Below are 18,627 nucleotides of genomic sequence, written 5' to 3' on the forward strand. Positions count from 1 at the left end.
ATTAAATATTTTACCTTCCTGTCCACTGGTTTCAGTTTCTCTGTAAATGAGCTCCTTATGCTTCCCACAAATGGCAGTCTGGCATTGCAGCATCAACTTCATTAATTGGAAAGGACGTTATTTACAACTGGACATCAAAAAATTATTTAAGAGTTGTTTAAACTCTTCTTAAGCAGAACATCTAGCACCTTTGTAACTTCTGCAGTGGCTCTAAAGATTGAAAAACAGTATTGCTACGTGAGAGTTATTTTGGTTGGTTGGTTTGTTTTGGTTTTCTTTTTCTCACTCATTTGAAGCCTTTATTTTGATTATGGTGTTAGTATCAGTTTAATCAGTGCTTTTAGTGTTTTTGTGAGCATAGAAACACCTTGTTTCTCTTCATGATTCTTCTGTTTCAAATTTCTCAAGCATGTTGAAAATAATGGCTGTCTCCATTTAATGAATATAGACAGTGACACTTGGAGCCGCTTAGTAGTTCTGGTTGGGAGAAAACCTAATTCATTTATGACTTGCAGGATTGAATTGCAGCTGTCTCTTTCCTATAATAATTGATGTGGATATGGTTGCAAAGAGTCATACACAGCTTTCTGCAGCCACTGAAAATAAAGAGAATAAAATAGTTTTCAGGAATGCATTGCTACAGTGGGTTTCTGTGGTTGGTTGGGCTTTTTGGTGTGGCAGTGTTAGGGTTGTTTGATTTGCTTGTTTTGGAGTTTTTTTCAGTTCGGAGCTGTCAGTCTGCAGATCCTTGGTGCCCATTCATGCTAACTTGGAAAAAGCAGTTTTTCTCACTAGCAAATGATCTTCAGTATTTTCTAAAGCACTTGGTGTGCCACTAATATCTAGTGTGGGAGAAGCGAAGATAGGTATTGTTAGAATTCTGTTGCTAAAGTTGATTTCATACACTGGTGAGTTTGGTGTAGAGGGTAATTAGCTGCTTCATCAGCAATTAAGACTTAGTGAAGATGTAAGAGATTTTGAAAAGACTATCCAGTCTTAATGCCTTAATAGGCTTTTGCTGACCTTCATGTTTTTTTTACTGATGCAAGTCTACTGGATCAGTGATGAATGGGAAGATGTTGTCAGCTGTTGCTAAGTGGACTATGTAAATCTCTACCAGGAGGAAAATACTTCTCAATCTCCTTATTGACAATCGAGTCCCATCGGGTTGTATCAAGTGGTTTTAGTTATAATCTACATCCTTCTTGATAGTCCCAGTAAACTTTGGGAGAAGGCAGAAGCTTCCCTGGTCTGGTAAGTTCTTCACAGCTGAGACAAAGATGTTTTCAGTTCCACCTGCAGTGAACTGCTGTGTCACTGCCTGATGTTTTCACATTGTAATTATGAATACTAATTTAGGGAATGTAAAAAGGGAAAACTGGATCAAGACAGAAAATTCCATGACAGCAGCATATGTCCTAAAATAGAGACTGGGGTATAAACACATTATCTAGACTGTTGCAAGCAATAAAAAGGCAGCTAATTCCTTCGTTTTCTTTGTTTTTATTATGACAGCACATTTCACTACATTGTGGAATTGGAATTAATAATAGAAAGCATAATCTGATTTGAAATCTGGTAATTTGAGAGTTTACCAGTCAAGAGACCAGAAAAAAACAAGTAGAAAAAAAAGGCAGAAAAACATATGTAGATATTTGGGATCACTCTGGCAGAGATCAAACCAAGATTATGAATGAGACCAAAACTTAAATCTGAATGCAACTTCCCAGGTCAATTTTTGTCAATTGAGCACTGAATTTTTTAGAACTTCTATCATTCATCTATCAAATTGCTATCTTTTTATGTGTTGAATTTAGTATTCTTTTGTGCTGTGCATATTACACTAAACCTGAGAAGGGCTGTGAAATTGCCATTGTGGACTTCTGCTTTTTGCACTGTAACATAGCAGAATATTTTTAAGAGCTTTGTCAACATCTGTAAAATGAGTGTGCTTTATTATAAAAAACAGTAAAGAATGCAGGTGCTGGGGCAGTGTGGATATGTAGACAAAGTACACTTTGGGTATATTTTGTCTATAGACAAAATATCTTTGGGATTTGTAGCAGTAGCAATATTATAATGCTTTCTCTTATAGCTTCAGTCCCAGTGCAGAGTGTCTTAGCCATTGAGCTGCTCTGTTGAAAGTACAGACTCCAATTGAGTTTAATGCCCCTCTCTCACAATAGATTAACTCCAAGAAGTAAATCTACCAAGAACAGCAGTGACAATAACAACAACGGAGTTATTTTCATTATTTTTAGAAATGGATTAAGGAATGCTAATACGACTGAAAGCTAGTTCTAACTGCTAATCTAGATGATTCTATGAGGCATTGTTTAAGCTTTATATGTATTCTATGAAAACAAAGACATAGGCTGAGAGTTGTGACAGCAGTGTGTCAATGTAGGTAATACTTGGGTCTGTGATCACGTTTTAAAACAGTGGTAATCTTGCCCACTCAAATGTCTAAATTTTAGAATCCTGCCAAGCCCATGATGACTTTTCTGCAATAAGTTATATTGTGCATCCAAATTGTGTGATTTTTATATTTATTCAAATTATCTGAATGCAGCCTGCTTCAAATATTATTACAAAATTATTAAAAGAGGATGATCATATTGAAATTTTTTCCATTTTTTTTCCGGCTGCACTTTCTGAAATTAATATTCTTCCTACAAAAATTGATTAAGAATGATCTTTTGGTGACTCTGAGCTACAACCAGGTCCTGCCTTTTCCCCTGACAAGGAGGGGCTCTCCTGGAGAGAATCAGCTGGAAGATGGACCGTGAAGGGCAGAGAGGTTTGGGATACCTGGTGAGGTTATGACCTTCCTTCCCACTCTTTACAGGCGTGGGCACGATTGATGTTTGTGGGTCGTTGTCAGGGTAGTGTTTTCCTGCTACTTGTTTAAAAACAGTCCTTATTTGTATTTTAAAGGTTCTAAGTCGGGTATAAGAAAATGGGAGGACATTCTGTATTTTTGTGCTTATGCTTTGGAATTATACATTCCAAATACACAGGAAAAGCCCTCAGGTATTCCTCTGGCTCGGGGCAGGTTTCTGCCAGTCCCTCAGGCATAGGGACGTGGTGCAGCACCGAGGACTTTGTGCACTATCAAGTTGCCAGTTCTTGCTTTCCATTGCTCCAGTGTTCTCCTTGGCTTTCTCCAGTACCTCGTAGCCGTAGTAAGTGGTGAGTGAAGCAATTGGAGTGACTGTGGTGTGAAGCAGAGAGGAGGCTCGGTGTGTGCCCCTGGCTGGAGCCGTGAGGCGCGGGCTGAGCTCTGGGGCCAGGCTCTGTCCCGGCGCTGGACGTGCTTCCAGCCGTACGGCCCCGCTGGCAGGCAGGACGTGCTGTCCTGCACGGCTGCTGAACGGCGTGCCAGGCACACCCAGGCACGCAGAGTGTGGCTCCATTCCATAAGCCTTACACATTTGGGGTTTACAAATAAATTCTCCAGTGCTAGAATTTGATGCTTGCCTGCTTAATTTCATATTAGTAAAAGCTCAGGAGAGTAGCTGCTAAGGGAACAGGGGATGAATTAATTACTCTGAACAATTTTCAATTTTATTTTTTTTCCATTTTGTGTAGTTGCCCATTTCTATTTAAAGCAAGAACCAGCTGAGGAAAAAAAAGCATTCATTTTAGTGAACAGGCAGGAGGGAAGGGACAGATATTTTCATGGGTTTAATTCCAAATAAAACCATGCTTGAGAGGTTTTTTTATTATTTTGATGGAATGTAAGTATATTTTCAAAGTTTTCGACTTTATCAGCAAAGCTGGTTTGCTAAGAATCTCTTGCCAGGAGTAAAGATTACTTATTTTGTCCTCATTGACTGTTTTTATTCAGAAAGCAGGTGGCAGCTATCAATTCCAATGCCATCTACAGCTCCAATTATTTTACAAACCCCAGGAGCTAATTACAGCCCTCAGGCTCTAGCAGTCAGCTGATTTCGTCATGCGACTCTTTTGGCCATTGCATACCTCTGAGTAATTGTCTATTTATGGAAAATAAATTAATAGCTGCTATTCTACTTGAAAAAGAGGACCTGTGAGTGTGTAGGTTGAGCAAGTGGGTTTTAAAGAGAAGGAGAGAGAAAGATGGGAAGGGATCAAGAGAAAGAAAAAGGGGTGGAGAGGAAAGATGATGTCAGGATGCTAAGGGAGAAAGTTAAAATGAAAGGGGAGAAAGGAAGCAGGGTCCTGGAAAATTGAACATGAGAAAAGCATGACACCCCATAGCAAGATACAGTGTGACAGGAAGAAAAAAGCAAGCAAAATTGTGGGAAATGATACTTTAATTATTTCAGTATAAACCTATGAAGACAAAAAAAGATTCCTTGAAAAAAAGTGAATTCTGAATAGTCCCTGATGTAGTTTGAGATATCCCTGATCATTGCAGGGTGCTTGGACTGGATGACCTTTAAAGGTCCCTTCCAGTGCAAAACATTCTGTGCTTTTTATTGCATGTACCTTTCTGCAAATGCTTTTGACCTAAATGGTGCTTGCCTACTTGGGTAGCTTAATGGAAGGAAGGGTTAGATGTTGTCTTTATTTGTGTGATCAGATGATTCATAGATAAATATACAATGTGCATTTTAATATACTGCAGTAAATCTCCATGAGTAGTTATGCATCCTCTGAAAAATTCTGCAAGTGTTTTGCAAATGATGATTTTAATACAGTGGAAGTACAGAAGGTTTTGAAATGATGAATATCAGTGAACTCTGCCTGCAGGTTGTACAGACAAATCTCTGACATTATAAAGACTCTTGCTACTTTAGTGTCATTGATGTGTTGTCAGAAGTTTGTTGGTTTGGGGATTTTTTTGTCCACAAGCTACCTACAAAATAACCATATGAAGGCAGAAGGAATATTAAACCTTTTAAAGATGAAGAACAAAAGTGATTCTGCTGTAGGGAAGAACTTGTAGCAATTTTAGATTAAATTTCAAATATGTTGTGCACAGAACTTAACTGTGAGAGAGAGGAATGAAAGCTAAAAGTATATCAGTTTAAAGTATATCAGTCCCTATTAAGAATTGTTTAGGAAATCACCACTTCTGGCATAAACTGGAGAGGCAACTGAAGTGAACATGGAACCTTGGCAGCATAATAGCACATGAAACAGGATTTTTTAAAAAGGCCTGTAATTAAGTACGTGGAGCACCAAAACAACTGAGATCTAGTCAAAGCATTCTAAACAGCCTTTCTCTGAAACATTTTTCTGTATATATGCATGTGTTCACTGCCTTCTATTGGAATCTTCTATTCAAATCCTTTTTTTTGAAAATAAATCAATCCTTAACAAAATTATGCTTGTTAAGGTACAAGCTTATTTGGAATGAAGTGACAGGCTTCTCAGAATCTTGCAAAATACATGATGGCAATTTAATGTAAAAGAGTTCATATCACTGTATATAATACTCAGCAAACTGTCTTCTTCACCTTTCAGATCAGCTGTTTCACGTGTTGGCCATGCACATGCGCCTCTACAGTATAGACTCTGCATACAATCCCTGGAGAAAACTAACCCAGCCGTTGCAGGATAAAAATTCAGAGCAAGTATTTTAATTTACCCAATATCAGTTTTATCTGGTGAAAGAAACATCCTTACAGAGGCACTTGGGGTAACTTTCTGTCTTAATTTAAATTCTATGTGAGGTATGCTGATGGATTGAACATCTAAAAACTGTATGTATGAATTTATAAAAATATATTTTCCGATTTGTTTTACATAAAAATCTGACAAATACCAGTTTTGAGCTAGAGTTTAAATGCACCTCTTGCAGAATTAAGCACGTGCAAATTGAATAGTATTGGGTAAGTGGATGAGGGACTGCTGTTCTTGATGCTCAACAACATTTACATTGAGATAAGTTGGTAGTTTATTGAAAGTTGAGTAATGGTTAATAATGCAATAATAATGTAAATAGGTCCAATATATGTGAGAAATAATTATATTTTAAGCTAAAAATTTTCATCAACCTTATTATTTTAAGGAAGTTACTTACCTGAGTTTGCTTTTAAAACATGAACCTTACATACACATCTGTATAAGGATTAACAATATAATAAATTGAACCATGTACTTTGTTCTGCAAGGGCTTATCTCCTTACTTGACTTAAGACCCATCACTTTGCAGATTCTACCTTGGTGATGAGGAGAAAGGTTTCTTGCCTAAAACCAGATTATGATTTTTCCTTATAAGAGGAAAACAGTACATTTTTTTTTCTCTTAGCACCTTAAGCATCTTCTTCATACTAAGCTGTACATTTTGTAGCTTGCAATTACGTCAAAAGACTGTCCTTTTAGTCCCTATCCAGCTGTGTGTTTGTGTCCTGGGGTGACTTTATGATACTGGTATCCCCAATCGTCTGGTTTATGTTATATATTAACACAAACTGCGCGCTTCTTCTTCCCCCTCTCTTGCTCTCAAAGCCAGTCTTAAAGGTGCAGAACTTAATATATAACATAAACCAGACGATTGGGGATACCAGTATCATAAAGTCACCCCAGGACAGTTTGTCAGTGCTTTTAGGAGTCTGAGGTAGAAAACATCATGCAATTTCAAAAACTGGTCTGGAATAGTGATGCCACAACCCTAACTGCAAACTGGGAAGACTGTTAAAACATTTGTTGTCATTTCTAATTTAAGATTTTATTGTTCTCTTGGACCCAGGATTGTTTTTGCAATGAACATTAGATTATTGGAGTAATTAAACTGTATCAAGAGATTAATTTATAGACAATTAGCAGAAGAAAGCATCAAGCATTTTATAACCTGAAAACCTATGCTGTTCAGCACGCATTCAAACTGCTTTGGGGGTCTGTTTTCATGTGATTCTGATTGAGACCTGACCTAGATTGAAGAGTGGGATGATGTTAATAAATTTGGTGTATGGTTGGCTGAGTTACATGAGGCAGAATTAAGATCATGTGGCCAGAATGGCTGTGGGACAAATCATGCACTCCTTATTTTGGCATTTGAAGAGCTTGCTGGCTTTGGAAGCAAGCTGTTAACAGAGGGGGGCTCACAGAGCTGATGGAATTCACCAAGCATTGGTCATGTCAAGGCTAAAGTGCAGTATGTTAGATTTCATTAGGCAATATTTTGAATCACTTAGAAATTAATGGTACTGTAGGTCTGTGATGCCTTGCTTTGCAGAATGTGTTGCATGCTGGGAATGCATTTGAGCCATTCTTGTGTTTTCTGCACTGGTTTTCAATATTTCATGGTAGACTTGATGATATTGGTTTGGCACAAAGTCCTAAATAGTTTGTAGGAAGCTACAACTGAGATAGCATCAATTTTGCCATGAAATAATTTACTGGTGAAATGCACAGATGCTTTTGAGTTGGAATATTTTTGCTTACTCCTTGGAATGTTTTCCCGTCCTTATGCATGCTACGAAGGAGGCAATTTGAGGACATGTTTTTCATGTATAAATTGGAGCATAAAATGAGTATCTGTAATTATACTGCAGAAATTTGAAGTGGTAGTTTGGCATTCATAGGATTGGTGTGTATGATCTGATTGCACACTTCTTAGAGTCACATGGCCTTTTGAGAAGGACAGAATAGCAGATTTTTTCAGGTACAGAAAAGAGTGCTCAGAGCCATTAGAAGGTGACACACTGCTGAAAACTGAAAAAGCTTAAGAGGATGGTGGAGAAATAATCATTGCAGATTTTAGATGTGAATGGCATTCTGCCACTTTGAAGTTAACCAAGTCATCTAAATCATCAGCCTGACCTGCATATGAGACTTCAAGCAAAGAGTTGTAAGAAAAAAATGTCAGTGAGAAAAAAACTTTTATATTTTCTGACTGTATTACTGTGATTCCAAACAATGTAACTTTAGGGAAGTCACAGAAGCAAAATAACATCAAACCAATATGCCATCATTTTCTTCTATTTAATTTTCACTTTATTATTTGAGTTGAAAGCAGTTTTCCAGAGAAGCTAGTTTAATCTTTATTTATTTAAAAGTATAATTTTCAAAATGGAAAGAAAAAACCCCTCCACACATGCAAAAATCTGTGGAATGTAAGTGCCATTACATTATCTTCTAACACTTATTTAATTACAGCTGTTTTCTTTAAAGATACATAAATATTTACAGATAGAACTACCCAGATGTAGAACCCACAACTTTTATCTGAGTTTTCTACAATTCAGCTGTCATTCTTCATAAATAATGCTTTAGATTTCCTGTGTCTGGGAGAACTGATCAAAGTAACTTTTAAAGAGTCTCACAGAATTGCTTCACTGTACTTCCCAAAACCACTGGTTTTGTCTGGTGTCTTCTACAATTGTATTTAGATCTCCTTGTACCTGAAAATGGCAATTGAAAGGAAATATAGGAAGGACCTCAAGCGGAAGCAGCAAGGTAAAGTAGAAATAAGGAAATCTTGAGCAAGAAGATAGTCTATCAAAAAGGGCCTAAATAATGTGAACTGCTTGGAAGATGAGGGAGAAAAAGAAGGTAAATCTGGTGAACTGTGGATGGTTTAGTAGATTATTTGTCCTGTGCAGTTTATATTGCAAAATTAACTGTACGCTTGGTCCCACAGGCTGTACTTAAGCAAATTGTTGTAGGGACAGATCTGGTTTCAATAGTGATCAAATAAACAATTACTGTGGTGCAAAGGGGGAATAATAGCTTCTGGCAGGGGGCAGGCAAGGAGCAGCTGGAGGCAATAATTACTAAACCTAGATGTGAATTTAATGGACTAGTCCAAATAGTCACAGTTTCAGGACCAACAAACATGAAATGAAAAGATATACATGTTTTTTAAAATTTAAATCTCTATGGAGGCTGAGATTTTTGTGTCTATTTTGACAGACAGAATGTGTTAGCAAAGAATGGATTGGTGAAACATTTAGGATCTTTTCAGTAGAAGCACTTGGAGGGAGGAACTGCATGATAAACTGAAATGCTGGGTTATTTTTACTACAGTGTTTCACTGTTTCATTCTAAGCTAGATCGCTTCAGAGACTGTTTATGGTGTCGTATTGGGGCAACAAACTGCAGCTCAGGGATAGGATTGAGCAGCTGTGTGTAGGAACCTCTTAAGTCACATCTCCATCACAGAAACTGTTGTGAAATGGGGAAAAAAAATGCAGTTTTTATGAAGATACTCTGAGACAGAGAGAGTAGGATGCATGTATAGACCACCTCTTGCATAAACCTTAATTAAACCCTGGTATTTGGTTAGCAGGGTTTAGTTAAGGTTTATGCAAGAGGTGGTCTATACATCACAGGCTGTGACAGGACTTATGCGATCTATTCCATACAAAAAAAAGCCTGCCTGAAACAGCTGTCTCTCAGGACATGTGTTACAGTACATAGGTTTTGTGACAGTAGTGCCAGCTTTGGAGTATTTGTTCTTGGCTATTTCTTCCTTCCCCTACACTACAGCTCACCATCTTCTTTGGCTGTGCTAATGTAACTTGGGCAGGCACGCTGCGTGAACAAAGTCGAGCAACAAATCCATGTTTTTAAAAGGTTAAATTGAATTAATTTGGGAATGGGTGACAAGGGCCTGCTGGGGGCACTGCAGTAAAAGAGATGCCCAATGTTAGTACTGTCAGTGAATGTATAATGAGAAACTGACCTGCTGTAAAATCTGCTGTGACACAATGAAGAGCAAATATGAAATTGTGATTATATCCTAAGGTGCAGCCAGAATAAATAGTAGTATTCTGCTTTCTTGCAGTGAATATCAGAAGCTGTGTATTAGATTGACCTTTCTGCCATCTGGGATTTGTGGGCTTTACTTCTTATCCTGCAAATTGTGAAGAAAATATAAGTTTGACCTAGTTGTTGAAGCCTTAGTTTAGGTGTATCTATATCCCTGTGTCTCAGATTTTCTGCCTTAACTTAAAGAGGTGTGAGGCTCACAACTTTTACTTTACTTATTGAATTTCTACCTTTATAATTAGAGTTAGCATCGACCAAAAACTTTTAAGTATCTCTGGTTGAGAGAAGAGGGAATGGGGAGCATTAATATAAGGAATCACCCTAAGCAAAATGCTGCTTATTTCAGAGTACAGAATTTCCCATTTCTCTGTATACATTCCCAAAGAAGTGACTCCTGCATAACAGCTTTCTGGAGGAGGATGCAGAATACAGAGGCAGTTTCGCAGCTGTCAGGTGATAGGCAGCCCTGGCTTTGGCACAGAGGTGCAGCCCAGTTACCTTGGGCTGGAGAAGAGGTCATTTCCATAGAGAAAGCTGAGCTTCGCATCTTTCATTTTAGGACTTGTTCATTTTACACTGTATAGTTTATTTTCACCAACTCCCTTTTTAAAATGGATTCAGCATACAACTGTTACACATTTGAATAATTTCATATTACTTTGGTCCTATTTGCTGTTGTACTTGCTTCCTTTTTATTAAGTGCTTCTGTGGCACAAGTTTTTGTAGTCAGATTTATCAAGCTTTCTTATATGCTTTGGGGATTAACGGAATAGACAATTTCCATAAAACACATTTCTTAACACATTTTGTAGTTTCAGTTTCATTGTCATAATGAAGAAGTTTCTGAGGCTCTTAATAAATGACAGAGCAGTTTTTAAGTGCTTCATGTGCTGCAGTACTTGATGTAAGCAAAAGCAGCTTATCTACCCCTGACATTTAATGTAGCTTTGCTTCTCAATTCTTATGAACTAAATAAATTAGAGAAGTAATTCAGTTGGTCCTGCCTGTGCAAAAGAGTTCATTTACGTGTGATGTTGGCAGTCAATTATGGTATTGTGTAAATATATATGTTTAATAATTTTGACAGAACTGGTATTTGAGCTAATTGTTACATGACTGCTAAACAATATTGATAACATCTGTCAAAAAAGAGTGTTCAGCTAAACACGACCAGAGTAAGTCAGATTTTTTAAATGTTTTTCCAAATTAAATTTTTCCAAATTTATAGATAAATGAAGAATTAAAGATGAGAAGGAATTTAAGGGATGTCCATGGTTTTAAAGTCATTACAAAATGGGGGTTATTTTAAAATTCAGCATTGTAGATCATGAAGTAGAACTAGCTATAGGTTAAAGTAGAATTAGAGAGACATAGTGAGATGAGTATCTTTATGGCCTGTATAATTTCGAAAATGAAGCTTGGCAGTGTGATACAAATTTTTGCCCCCTTTGTCTTCTTTAGAGTTCAATGTACTGATTTTTAGAATATTTAAGTTTTGTTTAGGAGGCTCATATATATATATAACAGTGCTTAGAAACAATAATTTTACTAAATGATTGATTATAGCAAGTGGTTATAGATGGTGTTTATTTTGTTGGTGTCTGGGATCATTGATTCAAAAGGACCAGTTAGACCATGTTTTCTGTCATTTCATTTTACAAGACCAGTCAACCATGTGACCGTAAGTGTTCTTTTAATCCTACTCTTGTATGACTGCTTCCATGTGTTCAAATTTGTATCACAGATGACCCCTGGCAGTGCTTTCTGTAGAAAGATGCCTGAGTTTTCAGGAAATCGGTAACTATGTAGCCTTCTTCCAAAAGCAGGACCATGTTTATGGGCCTCAGAGATGATAAACTGGTTGAATCCCCAGAGCTGTTGAGGACACTAAAGATCCCACTCATGCATCCACATATCCACATACCACCACATACAGGCAACATTCTGCAGTACATGGTCTGCAAGAGCTCAGTTTGTTCCCTTGCAGCACTGCTGGCCATAGGTAGAGGACTCTGTTGTGCCTGGGAGACTCAGGTCAGTGAGACCAGGACTTTGCAGCGTGGCTCCTGTGGCACAGATCAGCAGCACCACCACTGCTTGCCAAGGGCAGTAAGAACCCACATAGCTCTTTGTACCAGTGCGTGTTGCAGAAGTGGAAGGCTCACAGGGGAGGAGTGTGTATCATATTTTGTCTCAAGCCTGCTCCTGCTTGAGATCTCCATCATGCCCCATATTAGTTAAAAGAGGGAAGAAAGATTTTTTTCACCGTTAGATTTTTGTTTTGCCATTTGACTTAGCTGTTGAACCTGAAGAATACTGTTGGAATTTTGTTGAGTATTGCTACACAAAACTATAAACTACCTCCTATCTGCAAGCATTTTCTGCTTTTTAGTAAAGGAAAACAAGATGATGTTACAACAGTAAATCTGGATAATTGAAAAGTTTCCACTATCTCTGTGCTTATTTGCTGCCATTCTAGACATCTAGGGAGTTTAATAAAGACTCTGTGTAAGATTGCATAATCCCATCTGTCATGGCTTCATTTCTTTAGGTGAAGGAAAGCCATAGCTTTTCTAAGGTCTCTGTTTTCTAATAGGAGAATTCCCTGTAACATTATTGTTACAGCCTAGTTACATGTATACGCATGAAATGCCATGCTTTGGAAACCAATTCAACTGTTTGAATATTCCTTGACTCTCTATATACTTGTAATGAGTTTAGGCAGTTTTGAATGTTTTAAAACGTTTCAACAGAATGAGGTATCCAAATGGTAATTTCCTCATGAGTTATTACATGAGTAACATTATTTTCATATGAGAGCAGTTTTAAAATTGAGATCAGTTAGCAAATTGTCACGTATTAGGCTTCTGTAAACTTGATATCAAATGTAATACTATTTAAAATAAATACAAAATAAAACATGAAAATGGGTTTATAGTATCAGAAGTGATTTTCTTTTGGTTTTATTTCCAGGCTGGTAAGTGAAGAGCTGCCAGAAGTTCCTGTGCTTTACAGAGATGTCTCATCCCTTTTGCTTATCCAGATTTTAACCATGCCTCAACCATTGCACAGAGGTATGTTGGAAAAATATGTATAGTTAAATGATTATGTAGATGAGGCTGCTTTCATGATGGTTTGCAGGATGGTAATTCAGGGTGTATTCTAAAATAATGTTTCTGCTTTATCTACAAAAGGTGGCATTGAACAGAAGTTTTTGTTCTGAGTTGACAGGTTTATCTGTGTTCCCTGTCTTTTTACCTTATCAGTCAGCTATTCATTAAAGATACAAGAGCTGAGTAGAAACTCAGTATTTCTACTGAAAGAAAAGTGTCCTTTGTTTGACCTTCATCTTTTGCTTAGAAGGACAGCTCAGTACTTCAAGTTGAACTGAGTGCCTAAGGGCAAAAAATTTGAAAGATTGTAATTTAATTTGAATTTCAGAGTTTAAATTATAGCAGTCTTATGGAAAAGTTCGTATATGAAGATAATAATTGCTGTAGTGCAGCAATTTCAACGGAGACAGCAAACAGTATAATTATTAATAAATATTAAATAGATATTAAAAAATTAAATCTTTCCTTACTAAAATCAGAACTGTCTTAAAACCTAAATTGCTGTGTAAAAGGAACAGCTAAACCTGGTTCCTCTAGCTAACAGGTAATGTATGTTACAGAATACAGCTTCAGACCCTCTGGTGTCTGGCTTGATTATTTGTAATTGTACCTTTGTTTGAAAATGAGGACAAACAAAGCAAGTATCATTTTACTGTTTCACTGACAATGAACAGAATATCTCCCGTGGGACCTGTGTGGCAGTTTTGATATGTGCTGAGTTTTGATAGTTTTTGAATAGGCAAATTCAGGAACTGTTCTGCTTTTGATGCTTACACCTTAATAAAAACTATTACCCCTTTAGAGGTGTTCAGTCCTCAGTATTGAATGTTTAAATTCAGCTGAAGTGACTCTATGTGTATCCATTAACATTGTGGGTTTGCTTTTTCAATTCAGTATACTTAAAATTATAGAATCATTTAGGTAGGAAAAGACTTTCAGTATCATAGTCCAATTGTTAAGTACATGCTCATGGATTAAGCATATCCAAAAGATTCTTAGAATATGAAAATACTAAAAGAATAAATACTTTGCATAGGAAGACTGTTGTCAAAAATGTACTTTATTTTTTTTAAATGACAGTTTAACTTTATTGGAAGGACTCAATCATACTAGTATAAAAAGAGTAAATAAAAGTTTAATGAGGCTAACTTCTGAAATTCAGGGAAGGAAGTGTTGAAGATAAAGTACAAACCAGTAGTGTCTTTGTAGTCGATATCCAAGCATTGAATACCACTATTTAAGAAAGTGTGTTTTATCCTAGAAAAGACAACATTCAATTAATAGTAAGGCATTCTGTGGAGAATTCTGTGAAATGCCTCATATCAGCAGCATGTTTTGTCCTTTGCTCTTATGTTTATTGTATGTTGCAGATGAGAGGGAAATGGCAACTGGCAGAAAGAAATAAATGTATCTACTTCAAATCCGTGAGGCATTAAATTAGAAATAAATTGCCATTTATCTTCCTAATTTTTGTTTCATCAATATGGTTAGGCAGAATGAAAAGAAAGTCTTTCATAATTCTTTGTTTGGAGGTATAGAGTGGTGTTCACAAAAGTAAGTCGTAACAAATTTGTTTAGAACTTTTAGAGTGGGTGTATAGGACACAGAGTCAAATTCAATATTATTAATTCTTTGTAGAGAGCTAAAGTATAGCTAAGGTAAAATGGCTTGTGAAATGTCTCATAAATACAAGTTCAGCAGTAGGGGTAAACAAAATCTCTGTTTAACCCTACTGTTTCCTGAATTGTCTGTGCTGCCTTTGACATTGTCATGGAGGGCAGGAGCTCTGGACTTGGCTGTACACTGCAATACATGCAGGAGGCTGATGCCTGTGTGTGATGACAGATATTTCCAGTATATTCCTTTAACAATAGACTTAAGTAAGTTGCATTGTGTCCTTCATCAAATATGACATCTTTTTTTCAAGTTTGTATATAAAACCTTTTTTGTTTGCACCATATTACTTTAAAAATAGAGAGTGCTCTGTAAGGAGGACTCAAAATCTCATCTCTTGCCCTTCAAATGGCAAATGCATCAACTTCCCTATTAACTGTTAATTTTAAATTCAGACTGGGAATTGCATTAACTACCCTATTAACTGTTGGATGGGTGTTGGTATCTTTTTCAATCTGACATAGATTAAAGCAATAAAAATGTCATTACTGTTCAGCCTCTTCATTCAGAAGAGAAAAATTGATCTGAACCTATCATAAAGAAGACTGCTATAGAAAAAACTTTGTGGCAGAGGTCAGAGCATTTACAAACACAAACCAATTTGCAGAGATGTACCTCTGCGTAGTGTAGCAAGCAAAATAAACATTGTGTTTAAGATACTAAAACCATTTGTGAAACTTCTTTTTTCTTTTGAGTTTCACCCTAGGACATGGGCAGAACTTTTCAAATGTTTAGCATTTTGTTTGAAATGTTTGAAATTGTACAGGGCTAAATGCATAATGATCCACATAGGAGTTTCTGGTTCAGTTCTGTGGCAGCTGTGCAGAGGGTGGAACGTTCATGGTGTTGTGAGTTGGGACTCCGTACAAGACAAAGATTTTGCTTCCAGCTCCTTTCTTAAAAAATAAGAAATAGCAAATGATAGTGTGCATACAGAAACGGAGAGAGTGGCTTGATGGTTATCAAAACTTAAAATCTGTCTTTGTAAATTGAATTCAGTGCCCCCCCACCAGTCCTTTCTGCAGCACAGTTTTTAGATGTTGGAGTAGTTGAATTGAAATTGGACATTCTTTCTTGTTACCATCAATTGTAAAAAGTTTTATTTTCCCACCACTTGACTTGGGATCCCGTGTACAGATTTCTAGAAGTAATGATTTCAGTTTCTGCATTGTATTGAATGTAAAAAGTAGCATACTGATACAAAGTGTTTAAAAACCAGGCTGTGTGTGAACAGGAGTGAGCCTGAGGTGGCCAGCGGGCCAGCAGTGCCCGGTGCAGTGCCTGGCGCCAGATGCCGGCAGGGCTGAGCAGTGCTTGCCAGCAGCTCTTGTTCCACAGCCTGATGGTGCTGTGACACCTGACAATTCAGGGCTGCAGGGAGACAGCTGCGATTTAGGAGTGCTTGGATGTGTTCCAACTTGAAAGCTCCTTTTGGGAGTTGAGACTAGTCTCTATGGACTCCGGGAAAGGTTTCTTCTCTGATGTGTAAAATCTGAATTCAACGCCTTTTCCTGTAATACTGGTTAGGCTCAGCTGCTGAAGAGGCTGACCTGGATGTTCTGGCAGATTCTTTTTTTATAAAGTTTGAATGACATGTGACAAAAGTTCAGCAAGCAGCTTTCAGACGAACACTAATACTTTTTTTTAATGATTGGATAAGGATCTTGACTAAATATAGTATGGATGTAATCAGCTTGAGCAGTATCCAGTTTCAGTGTGAAAGCTCAAATATTTATCTCTGTCTTGGAACTTTAATATACCTTTCATAGATTATCTGAAGTTCAGTGCTGTCTCCCTTTGTTCTGAAGTTGTGTTTTCAAAGCAGGGTTCAAGCTTTAGATGAAGAAGAATAGTTTTCAAAGGTTATTTATACAAAGATCTCCTGCTAAATTTAGTAAAAAAGACCCTTTGTCCTTAATTTTGCATCTGGTTCTCTTTGTGGATTCCTTCTGTCATCATTGCATGCCAGGGTATATAATCTAATTTGATATTGAAATTAAAATATGTATATTTTTGGTACTATGCATATTTATCTGCACATTTCTAGCACTAATATTTAAATTAGAGTTCTAGAAGTGTTTCCTATTTAAGCTTAATTTTTAAGGGGGTTGGTTGCTTTAAAAATAGGAATGTAAGAGCATTTCTCAATATTATTCAAAAATAAGTATAAAAATTCTGGATTAGCCTGTTTTGTTAGATTGGCCTAGCCATAGTAATAATACTTCCAGACTATCAGACTATCAGATATGGGACAAAGAATCCTAAATGCATTTTAGTGCAGAACTTTGCTCAGTGTTTTACTTCATAAGCTTTAGAATTATTAAATTAAAAAAGATAAAAAATTAAATTAAAAAGATGATGTAGCAAAAGCACAACCTGCCCCAGGGGCCAGCAGGAAAACAGCATACAGCCCCCACAAGCACACTGCAGAAAGTCAAATAAAGCTGCTCTTTGCAGTAGACAAGAATGTAACAGCTCTAGCATTACAGGTACCTACAGCTATCAAATATTTGGCATTTTAAGAGATAACATAGTAATGAAGTGATAATTGATGCAGTGACTGATGTTTTAATATGTTTCCCATGGAATGCTTCTATGACTATAAAAAAGCCTTGGTGCTCACTACATAACATGTGGCCTCTGAGCTGCTCCTGAGATATTTTCCTAAGGGGAAAAAAGAAAGATGAAATTTGTGCAGAATTCAGGACTTAAAGGTGACCCAGATGTGGGAGTGTGCAGTTTTTGTAGCATTCTGCTTTCTCAAAAAATGTAATTCATAGTAATTTATGAGTCACATGCATGCTAGTAAATACAAGAGCATTCATTTAATTGAAACATAATATGGGCTAGACATATTTCTGGTGAATTGAACTATTAGTATTAAGATAAAGAGTTATTCTATTTAGCAGAAACCAGATTTTTTTAAAATGTGCAAAGACACCCAGTGTTGAGCACTGCAATCAACTGAGCAGATCTACAAGATGGAGGCTGTGGCAGGCTGGTGCCTGTTGACAGCAGTCTGGCTTTGCTGCTCTACATGCAGTGGGTTTTGTTCAGGCTTTCACAGGATGAAATTGATTTGGATTGCTTTTATCTGCTATTGAAGGCTTAGAACTCAGTACCCGAGTTCAGTTCTAGCTACGATTACAAAACTCTTAACTCAGGCCAAGGAGGAAATTTTTACAGTTCTTCGAATGTGTGTGGTTTCATCTTGTAGATTTCAGTCCCAGAAAATTTCCTTAAAGCTTGCCTGCCATTATTCCTCAGGGATGGGATTGCTAAGGAAATTGAGGTTTCAGCAGAGATAAAAAATATGGCCTCAAGATCTAGTGGGATCTGGTGAATCCTCCTCTTGGGGAAGTGTGAAGAGGAAGTATCATTATAATGCTGCCTGCTCTAGAATGGGGGGATGAAGTATAGGACCATTCATTGTCATGTTTAAGACAATCTCCATAGGAAGATAATACAGAAAAGTCAATTTTTAATTGTGTAATAACAAATGATCTTCTAGATGCTTAAATTGTGCTTATAGTTTATACTCACAGAAGCTTATACTCAGTGACATAAAAAAGTCTCAAAATCCATTGAAATGTCTGCATTGATTTGTAAACACTTGTTACATAGACAAACAATTGTTATTTCACAAATGTAATTATGTACTCAAGTCTTAGCTGTGCATATTTTAAAATTTAGTAGTGGGTTTTGATATTAGATGCAGGAAAGGAGAAGCAAGGTGTTTCATTTTCCTGGCCTCCTCATTTTCACATATGAAGCTCATTTAAATCCTTTGGGAAGAAAGAATGATTTTAACCCAGTTTTTGTGAGATGATTATGTAAATAAAATTGTTTTGCTTGACTTCAAAGCCTGAGAGGACTTCTTAAACCTCTCGTTTTTCTCTACATTTTTTTAATATATATTAGTTATGTTTCTGATTAAGGAGTGGTGTTAAGTGATGATAGAAACTTCTTTGATCTACCTAGATTTAAAAACAAACTAGATAATTTGGGGCTGGAAATAGAACCTAAAGTAAAAAGATAAAAAAGACTGCTTCAGTATCTTCATTTCAGGGAATGATCTTTTTTTTTTCTCTTTCCATTTTAGGAAGCCTTATTTTGCTTCTGTTGCTAGCTTCCC

General features: G+C 36.8%; 1 protein-coding gene across 6 annotated transcripts in view; it reads left to right on the top strand.

The window, feature by feature from the left end:
- Nucleotides 1–18,627, top strand: part of UBR3 (ubiquitin protein ligase E3 component n-recognin 3) — a 103,561-nt gene that overhangs the window by 74,166 nt on the left and 10,768 nt on the right. For all 6 annotated transcript variants that reach the window (XM_088059171.1, XM_088059172.1, XM_088059173.1 and 3 more), the window contains 2 exons: nucleotides 5,455–5,560; nucleotides 12,679–12,779. In XM_088059171.1, the coding sequence (XP_087915297.1) occupies nucleotides 5,455–5,560; nucleotides 12,679–12,779 (207 nt within the window). The remainder of the gene's footprint in view (nucleotides 1–5,454; nucleotides 5,561–12,678; nucleotides 12,780–18,627) is intronic.

This window comes from Pseudopodoces humilis, chromosome 8 (genome assembly GCF_049639895.1).
Source record: "Pseudopodoces humilis isolate 2021_Gansu_Grassland_sample_001 chromosome 8, ASM4963989v1, whole genome shotgun sequence".
In the NCBI taxonomy this organism is placed as follows: Eukaryota; Metazoa; Chordata; class Aves; order Passeriformes; family Paridae; genus Pseudopodoces; species Pseudopodoces humilis.